Here is a 10819-nt window from a genome sequence, read left to right on the forward strand (position 1 = left end):
TGTGTGTGCCCTCTCAAAATTCCTCATGATTTGTGTGCAGTTTGCCTCGATCGATCGAGTCACACACGCTAGGCATGATGGGATGCATTGCGCTAATTTCTCGAGTCGTTTTCACATTATCAAATAGCGCGCTACTAACCCGCTATTTCAGAAATTTCCTGAGTTGGACTCGAGAAATTTTCTCGATCAGAGTGATAAAATTAGCGCGCTAATATGTGTTCACATTATCAAATAGCGCGCCATTTCGCTATCGGGATAATTTCTCAAGGCAGAAAATAGCGCCCTATTTCAAAACATCGGGTTGATGTGAAAACGCCTTTTATACAACGTCCAAGTAGATCCTTGTAATTTGATTGGAGGATTGTTGGTCACGTGATATTCAATAAGTACTCCATTCAGCGTGCCGTGCAATTTTGGTTCTATTTTTGCGTGCAACTTGGTTCGATTTTTTCGTTCTATTCCACGGTTCGAGAAATTGTACGGTACTGCGTGTACTACTGTGTGTTGCATATTGAGGATCGCATGCAGCTAGCGCAGTGTACGTGTGCGGTACATGCATGCGCGTACGTAGGCCTTCGTAGTGGTAGTGTACGTGTATGAGCGCTAAGCTGTGACCTGTATCTAAACGCCCTGATTGCACAAGCCAGAAAGAGAATATCAGTGGATCCACATGTAAGTATGGCTATATTTTTCATACATATATAGACTTCTAGGCCTACTTTGACCAAAAAGATCTACTTGGACGTTGTATAAATCAAATAGTGTATGGTCTTTACTCGTACAATGGAACGAGATTTCGCACTCGGTGAAAGATGAGGTGCTCTATTCAACTCGGCTTCGCCTCGTTGAATAGAGCGCCTCTATCTTTCACCTCGTGCGAAATCTCGTACCACTGCACTCGTGACCATTCACTATTTGTATATTATCACCATCCGCAGAGGTTGACTATTAAAATTCTTGTCTCTTTCCATATGTTACTTCACCTTCCACAATATTTCCGATCTCTTCCCTATTCTCAACTCCTCTGTCAATAAAGTCATTTGTGATGCAATGTCTATTGAGTCAAATTACGGAATCCGTCCTTTACCTCTACATCTCCCGATACTGCCATCATGATGCGTGCATGCTCCGATAATTCTTGCTGCCAAATTGCAGCTGGCTTTGTAAATTTGCAGCAAGCGGGAATTCTTGAGTATGACAAGTCAAAATGGCTCAGGATTCCTTTTGTTTTCAGATTTACGTGCTGGATGCCATGTGAACAAAACTTGCAAGACCACATCTTACTGAACTTATACCCAATCTCCAGTGCACTCTGAGGACTCAATTAGCATGTCATTAAGGGACAAGTCCACCTTCATAGACATGAGGGTTGAGTGAAGGCAACAATATTACTAGAACACATCAGTGAGAGTTTGGGGGAAATCAGACAATCCGTTCAAAAGTTATGAATTTTTAAAATATCTGTGCAGTCAGTGCTGGATGAGAAGACTACCACAGTGTATGATGTCACATGCATACAACGACCTAAGGGAAATAAAAAGAGAATTTCACAAACCTTTACTTTTTGAATAAAGTGCACATTTCCTCGACTTGTTACTGACGTACATTGTATGTTAAGGGTTATATTATTCCCCTTGCCTTCTGAAAGAGAGAAGTCAAGTTTTCTTTTGTTACGCGAGAAATGTAAAAATATGTTGAATTTTCTTCATATTTTCTTTATGTCGTTGTGTACACATGTGACGTCAAAAACTATAGTAGTCTTCTCATCCAGTCGTGACAAAGAAGAAACTTCAAAAATTCATAACTTTTGAACGGATTGTCCGATTTTCCTCAAACTTTCATTGATGTGTTCTACTATTAAATATTGCTGCATTCAAAAAACCCACACGTCTATGAAGGTGAACTTGTCCTTTCTATCGCACCAAGTTCCCTGTGCATTTAGCTGTCACTCCAGTCAATCAGGTATTACACCTAGATGATGATTCAACGTGTAATATGCCCCATGTGCGTGCTCCTCCCCACCCCTGTTATTACAACCCTCATTTATCAAAAGTTTGTGAAGTTCTCATCCTCTTCAAGCAGTGAACATAAATTCATTAAATTCCTACAAGTTCAGTCTATATCCAACTTTTTTTTTCTGGGTTCTGCAGGATCCAAGACACCCAAGGCTTTAAGTGCTCCTTTCTGCACCCGTGATGGATGAGAAAAATGCAGCCATGCTTAATACAGGGGCACTAAATGACAACCATTGGTTTCACTAAGTTTTCAATTAATTTCGTCACTAACTGAACTCTCAGAATATTATTTACAAGTCCTCTCAGAGGTAAACTGAGCAAGTTAATATACACACTAAGCATGCCAAACTTTCCCATCAAAATGCTCCTACTTAATTAAGCTCTCATAACCTCTCATGTAATGTGCGAAGTTGTGCTATAACTTTGCTCAAACCCATTTCATCAAAGTCCATCCAATCACATCATATATCGATGCCGTCGTATAAATGGCATACTTTTACTTTCTCCTCTTCACCCCCTCGATATGGAAACTTTGTGCCGTAAATTCGTCATCTCATATTCCAGGAAGATTTAAAAGTCATGGCCTATACTTTCTAAGCAAATGGCATGAGACATTGGCCTGTATTCACAAAGGTGGTTTGAATAAAAACCGAGGTTTAAATTTAGTCCATGCACTGCCACTGCAATACATTGTAAGCGTGAAATAGGCATACCTTTCAGTCATGATTACCGGTATGTGCAGAGATCTGGTTCCATTTGTATGTGCTTTCAGATTTTTGAATTCGCTCTCCACAGCCGGCTTCTCTAGCTTCAATGGAGTATATTTTGCAATAAAAATGACAAGGCAACTCTTTGTTAAGTTGATACATGTGTGTGTGTGTGTGTGTGTGTGTGTGTGTGTTAGGGTGAAGGTTAACCTGTGCATTAATCTTTATCTTTCCACTAAACAACTTTAGATAACCTTCTAGGACAACAGGAAACGTATTGTCACGTTTGATGTAGAGAAAGAGTCAGATGACATGTGTCTAATGAGGCATCATGGCTTATCGTGTAACAAAACTTCTCCTTTGAATCACAAAATTTGCTGATTAACAGGAATGATGGGCTTCTGACTACATTTAGACCAAATTTTAAAAATTATTGAAATGTTCATGCGAGCCAGTGCACATGTGTGATGATGGTAGTGTGTGCATTCCTGTATTTTGTAAGTGCAAAAAGTCTTATTAATTATTGTGTAGAAGATGAATTAAAGGGTATTGCCTCGGCAGGGTCTGGCAAGGAGTTTTTTAATGCTGTATGACACAGACAAGGTGTACATGGTACACCACTCATAGACACATTTTATGCCTTTCTTCATTTAAACAATTCCTACCAGCTCCATAAAAGAATACTTACTCTCTTTTATTTCTCTTTGTATATTTTGATCGGTTTTCATCCTGTGATATGGATTCTTTTTCAATGTGTCCCCTTGAAAATACCACACAGCTTTTTGGGGCTAATTTCGCCCCAGTGAGCTGCGCTGCACCTACGACACCAACTGTTTGGCATTAGTGAAACAGAGTCTGCTGACCACATACAGTGGTTGAACAGGGTTGTATTTGTTTACTAATGGTGCATTTCATTGAGGGGCGGAACCTTGTACACAATGGCAAACAGAAAGAAAGATTTTCAATCTTATGCAATGTTCTATTGGTAACCAAAGTAAGGACTTCAAAGTACCATTCTGTAGGATTTAAATGTGGGTGTATTTCTCTCTGAGAGTAACTATCTGTGCTGATGTATTTTGAAACATTTGGGGTGAGTCAATTTTGTTGGAGGTACATATACCTGCACTAACACATGAACAGAGCTAAATATGACAACATATTAGTGCTAACAAAATGAACACACAAAATGAAGTAAAAAAAAGAGGCAAAGTCAGCATGAAAAAGTCTTGCGTGCACTGTGTACATGTAAGTTAAGTCAGTCATTGTAAAGCATTAACAAATGAAGTGAAAGAATGACTTATGTGCATGCTTTTCTTTTATAACTAAACAGATTTGTAATTTTCTGTGTCTCTCTTCTATGATCTCCTTTCTCAACCACTTAGAAGCTTTTGCAATTTGCGGTACAGAAAATATCATTATTTGTACACTTTGTGATGAATCTGGTAAAGAAAACTGTAAGGTAATTCAACAGAATGTACTTCTCTTTTTGTAATAGAAAGTACAAAATTCCTTGTCTTGTTAATGACATTATATGATTAGGGTTTAATAGATTCAGAAAAAATAAAAACATCTGGAATTCTCTTTACATTCTTTATATTGCTTCATTACTGTAAAATCACAAACTGTCACAGCCTTGCTACCATATAATGATGACCCATAACCAAATCTTTAGAATTCAGTACATTTGAGTGGGTTGTCTAATTATCCTCCGTCACTGTGTTCAATTATTAATCTTGTATTCACTGAATCGAGATATATTTCAGGAAAAAATTCCCTTTCTCAATATTAGACCATATCAACATGAATAAAGATACAGTGATGGAGGGATAATTGCAACATAAATTACACTTGTATACAGGAAATCTTTGAACTTGTGCAAATTTTGTTCCAATGAATAATTTATCTGCTTAACCTTTTTGAGAGATGTGCTCAAAGAATTATCAAGTGTTTGAATGGCTTTTTAAAAACACAGATGAGTGAAAATCATGTCAAAGTTCAGGATGGGGGGGGGGGGGGGGGGGTTAAGTGGTGGATTCTGTGGAATCAATAGGATCGTAATGCTATGGATCCTCAGCCGAGAACCAGTAGGGCGCTATCACATTCAAAGATTTGAGCATAAATATAAGCAAAACAATCAATTTTCATAAAAAAATAGAAGGCTGATTTAATCAAAAGTGGGTAGATAAAGTAAGCAGTGATCCAAATATAGGGTAAAATAGGGCCCTAGTGGTTTGATTTCTAACATTTTACTGAAAATTAAATTAATTTAAAATATGACACCATAACGTAGAGAAGATCGAGCTCGTCAACAAGATACCAACTTAAACTCAATACCCCCCAAAACTGCGATAAAGCCCTTCTGTTGGTTCTCAGCCAACAATATGCTATATAGCAGAAACTGTCCTTCTTCTTTGATGTGAAACACATTTTTATGTCAATGGTTTACATGCCCATTTCAAGCCAATCCTGATTTTACTTCCCTCCCCCCATGGGAGATTTGAATGACTTCCCTGGGCCATCTTGCAAAAGAGCTACTAAGATAATGGGTAGACCTGGTTGTGAAACAGTGTCACAAATATGCATTTATAAAGCCCATCTGTAGACATTGTTTTTAGTTTGGAGATTAGCGTCACCATGGTAACTTACCTCTCTTTTTTTGTCCTTCCGCCTGTACTTTATGATGCCATTGGCTGCTGCCATAGCCTCTATGACAAAGGTAGCTGTTATGTAGCTGAATATGAGCAGGAAAGGGAAAGACAATGTCAAGGGTAATGATCAAAGACGCTTAACTGAAAAGACAGGAAAGTGCGCGCTAATCTGTACAAAACAAATGGACAGCGCGCGATCCTCAAGCATATTTCGCACATCGTCTGAGACGCGCTGTCTCTGAAGTTGTTGTTGTCGTTTATCAAGTTTCCTTGATTGTTTTTAGATCATGTTGTTGCCAAATTTTTACCTCCATGAAATAATCCTTGTTACTTTAAAATCTCGTTCTTAAAAATAATCCCCTTAATCGAAAAAAAAAGCTACGACTACAATTTTTTAATCTTCTTAAGATAATAAAAAAACCACTACCTTTGGAAATGAATGATGTTTCTAGGGGTACTGAGTTTGTATTTAGCTCTCTTTTGTATCGTCATGTAGGGTAGCCATTTTGTTTTGTTTCCATTTTTATCACGCACCTTCCTATCTTGTTATTTGTTAACTCTACTATCTTTGGTAATGATTACTTAGTCAATCGTGTGACTTACTTAAGTACTGCCCGTTATGCCGATCAGCATGTAGGGCAGCAACGAAGGTTCTCCACCTCTGCCTGTCCTGGGCCATCCTTGTCATCGTTCCCCTATTTTGGGTTTTTCACTACTGCCATTCATACATGCCTCTTTTGATGGCTTTGGAAGCCCCTCACACCCAGATGTGTTGTTATCCTCCGTTGCTGTTTCCGTAACAAATGTTTTTTTTTTTTTTAATGGAACAGGGTTGTTAGCCCTGTGTCCAACCCCCAACCTGGAGGACCCAGGAACGCTCTTTGTCTGGTCTCTCCCCTTTGACCTGTCTGGCTTGTGTGGCCCTACCAGGAGTTAGAAACTCCTGCCAGCATAGCTCTCCGGATCACAGAGACACACAAGCCCCCAGACCACCAACTGTGTGAACTAAATAAAAAATATCCCACCACTTCATATGCTTGTGAACTCTACCTCCAAACAGGCTGGCTTATAATCCCTGTTTCAAGCTTACTTCTCATAGGCTGATTGTCACGATACAAAAGCTTGATTGAGGGTTGCCTTTGAACAAAAGAACTCATGTATTAAAAACAAGACTGCAAAGACTGATATAATATCTTGTAAAGTAAAGAACAAGTGAAGTGAATTACTTGTGACAAAGGCACCAGTGTAGCATCATTATTTTAAAGACGTAAAAAGTAAACCATCCTATGCAAATAACAAAATGTAGTGGAGCAACTTTAAGAATGAAAACATTATTTTGGTTTATTTTGATACAAAGAGGAGCGCGTTTCACATGCACCAAATAGCTGACTGGGACCACTCCACCTCTCAGATGAGCCACAAGCACTGTATTCTAGTATGGCTTTCTGTTTACACTGAGATAGAGTTCATTGATCTTAACCACTGACTGTGATGCTTGATCTTTAGGTCTCTTTGAGGAACCTTGGGAATATCTACAATTGCATTTCTAAACATCACAAAAGAAGATATCATCAATACTCATCACTAGGCTTCCGATCAAAATACCCACAACAACAAAAAAGTAACCCCTGCTCTTATGAAAATGACACAACGTTTTAATGAAAAGGTTATGAGAAATATAATCTGACAGGGCTGTTAGCTGTTCCTACACTTATAGACTATTTTCTGTGAGAAAATGAAAAAAATCTGTTCCGTCATGCGTACATGAGTGAGCATAAAAGACAAAATGGTCACTTTTTGAAAGTAACAGCATCACAGTCACTTTTGGGGGTCTGTGAATATTTTATTTCTTGTTGATGTTTCAGTCCTGTCGTTGTGTTCTCAACCATTATTTGACCCTATCAATCAAATCCACCATGTTATCAAGAAATAATATCATAGTTCATACATGACAGTACTTGCACATTTAGCAGTAACATTCTGCCAAGGAAATGTCTAGTTGTAACAAACCTGACAAGGGCAAGTATTGTAATGATGATCACGCTGAGGAGCCAGCCTGCAGCGCCAAAGGCCTTTGGCATCGCCAGTGCCCCCGTGCCGACAATCAGATTGAAGATGAAGATCAAGCCGACCTGCAGGATAGAAGTCAAATTCAGAGTACTAGAGATGGGATATGAGTTATCAAGTACAGGTAAGAGAGAATTCTCTTTGAAGTCAGAACTGTTCATTTGATATAAAAATAATAATTCCAAAACTTTGCATTTTTAACCCATCAATACTGCACTCATAGATGAGAAACAAGTTCTACAACCACGTCTGTTGCAATAATCAAACGTGTATCTAGATACTATTAAGATTTGGAAAAAATTAGTTTACTACTGTAATTTTCTTCTTGTGAGATATAATGTAATACATGTATCAAGTACATGCACATCAGCACATGACATGCCATGACAGGTTTATTAATTTCAGTACTCTTTATACTGTACGAGCTGAAATTTTCGTGTACAGATATTTTTGCGAATTGCTACATGGAGGACATTTTCGCGTGTTGTTCATTTTGCGGTTGCAAGGGTCTAACTGAACTTAGCTATTCGCGTGTTGTTATTTTCGCGTGTGGTTATTTTCGTGGTTCAAAGGCGATTCGCGAAATTCACAAAAATAAAACCACCGCGAAAATTTCAGCTCGTACAGTATGTACTTAAAGGACAAGTTCACTTTCATATAATGTGGATTAAGTGAATGCAGCAATATTAGTAGAAAACATCAGTGAAAATTTGAGGAAAACCAGACAATCCGTTCAAAAGTTATGTTTCTAAAGTTCTGCAGTCACTGCTGGGTGAGAAGACTACAGCTTATGATGTCATATGCGTAGAATGATATTAGGAAAATATAAAGAGAATTCACAAATTTTATTTTTTTTGAAGAAAAGTACACATTCCCTTGACTTGTCACCAACATATGTTAAGGGTATCAAACATTATTCCACTTGCCTTCTGAAAGAGGTACAAAATTTAAGTCAAGTGCTCTTTTATTGTGCGAGAAAAGTGAAAATATGTTGAAGTTTCCTTATATTTTCTTTATATCATTCTACATGTATGACATCACAAGTTGTAGTAGTCTTCTCATCCCACAATGATGGCACTGAAACTTCAAAAATTCATAACTTTTGAATGGATTGTCCAATTTTCCTCAAAATTTCACAGATGTGTTCTGTTGATATTGCTGCATTCTCACAATTAACATGTATATGAAGGTGAACTTGTCTTTTAAAGTGTATCTTTGCCCAAAAAATTATTTTTGATATGTGAAAGAGACACATTTCAGTAGTCCATTGCACCAACTTTCAGAAAAAAATGGGTCATCAATTAGTGTCGTGAAATAATGCATCTGAAAGTTTCTAAACACGATGGGTCTGGGATGCAAGACTACAGCAAATCCTATTGTTTGCAGTGGGTTACGGAACCACAGCATGTATCGTAATGGAGAGCTCTGATCATGTTGGAAGTGGTGCGCCCTCAGTGGCGGGGCGCGGCTCACGATATTGCTTGGCATATGTACACACTGAAGAATCACGATTATACAGCTGCACACTACTAGTATATTCAATGATACTCGGTATTATGATGATATGTAATTTTTTTTTTTTGTCTTTGTCGATTTTTATAGAATATTATATGCTCAAACCATATATATATTTCTTAAATTGCATTCAATGATAATTCTTGCCCATTTTTTTGTCCCACCCTTTTTATGGTTGTTTTTGGTATGTCATGGTTCCTTCCTTCTGGATGTGCTCTTTTTTTTTTCTTCTTCTTCTTGTCCCTATTTATTGCAAATCCAGTTCTTTTTTATGCGACGCATGATTTATGTAACAGTGTATAACGACATACAGTTTTAATATTGTATATTTGCTCAGGGGATCAGCCTCGAAAGGCCAATGGCCTACTGCTGATTTCCTCCACCATTTATTTTAATTGTTATGTCAATCTGGAACACACACTTTTTAACTTTTAACTGTGATTATGTATTTATCCAAAATAATTTTTGGTTTGTATATGTATGTGTTAGAACTGATTGATTGTGTATTTATATGTTTTTACCTGAACTGTGGAAATAAACTGAAACTGAAACTGAAACTGAAACAGCAGCTCCTGAATCTCCCAGACACAGTGTGTTTGGAAACTTTGAGATGCATTATTTCACTAATTAATGACCCATTTTCTCTCAAACTTTCAAAGATGGTGCAATGGATTACTGAAATGTGTCTCTTTCATTATATCCAAAATAATTTTTTGGCCAAAGATACACTTTAAAGACAGTTTTAAAGCATTCAGTATTCTTTGCCTAGAAATGTCTACTTGCAGACTCTACTATCTCATGTGGCAAGTTATTCCACTGGGAAATATGCCTGAGAAAAAAAGGAGTTTGCCATATTGATCGGTAGAGGAGATGGGTTTCAAGTTTGTAATGATCGTTCTGCTGGATGCTGCCAAGTCTGCCTGCTGTTTGTATGCTTGTCTTTCTTCAAAGCATACCAGTCTACTCTTACATATATGAACAAATTCAGAATGTTTACAGTATTTAACACTACAGTGCATTGTCAGCTAGTTTGACATGCAGAAGCTGGTCACATATGGAGGCCGAGTCGAGCTGAAGTCTGACATCACGTTGGTGACACTGCCACTGGACTTCTGCTTGAAGCTGTGCTGTAAAGTAACTTGGAAAGTGTTTTAAATTACATGGTAATACCTTCACAGTGAATATTCTACCCCAAAGTAGGAATATGAAGTATGTAAAGTGACTCACCCATGGCGAGAAAGATGTCCCTGCCTCTGTTAATGGCTCAGCCATGATTGATATCAAGCAGGGGATGTGCCTCTGGCCTCTATCACGAACGCCTGTGCTAGTCAGTGTGTTCCCGAGGTCTACGTAGTCCCACCTATTGGCTAGAGAGTTCTTTCTGCCGTTTCACTGAAACGACCTTTGTTTTGCTTTGGTCAGTGTACTCAGTCGTTGCCTAATTGTCAGGATGAAATACTGAGAATTATTGCTCATCCCATCTCGTGACCTAAGATTTCGTCCTCCCTATCTTTCACCACAATAGCACAAAGCACACACCAATGACGACGAAAAAACAAGGAAATGCCCTGTGTGAGCCGACACAAAACAGATGGGTCAGCTGCCTGTCGAGCTAACAGCTAGTTAGCTGTCAGGTGCGATGACGTCGCCAAAAGGTTCACGGCACTTTAAAAAACAGTCAGGTGATTCTACGCCAGCAACGTTGACGGCGACTCACGACCAAACTGATGATTTGCTGTTGTTGACGATGGCAGACACTGATGACCCTAAAGACATAACGCGTAAGTTTACGTTTTGTGTCTTTCAGGGGCATAATAATAATTTTTTCTTTCCCTGTTTCGACTTCACAAAGGACCTGCCAATCAGT

The 10819-nt window shown here is 38.3% G+C and overlaps 1 protein-coding gene across 1 annotated transcript in view; it reads right to left on the reverse strand.

Moving 5' to 3' along the window:
• LOC139743516 (transmembrane protein 104-like) overlaps nucleotides 1–10547 on the reverse strand; it is a 41723-nt gene extending 31176 nt beyond the window's left edge. The window contains exons 1-3 of the mRNA XM_071653995.1: nucleotides 10180–10547; nucleotides 7381–7502; nucleotides 5369–5453 (exon numbers count right to left, since the gene is read on the reverse strand). Coding sequence (XP_071510096.1) covers nucleotides 5369–5453; nucleotides 7381–7502; nucleotides 10180–10224 — 252 coding nt within the window. The 5' untranslated portion in view covers nucleotides 10225–10547. The remainder of the gene's footprint in view (nucleotides 1–5368; nucleotides 5454–7380; nucleotides 7503–10179) is intronic.
• Between the last annotated feature and the right edge of the window lie 272 nt (nucleotides 10548–10819).

The sequence above is a fragment of the Diadema antillarum genome, unplaced genomic scaffold (assembly GCF_040938485.1).
Source record: "Diadema antillarum isolate AM-2024a unplaced genomic scaffold, OU_Dant_1.0 seq00001090_RagTag, whole genome shotgun sequence".
Classification (NCBI taxonomy): Eukaryota; Metazoa; Echinodermata; class Echinoidea; order Diadematoida; family Diadematidae; genus Diadema; species Diadema antillarum.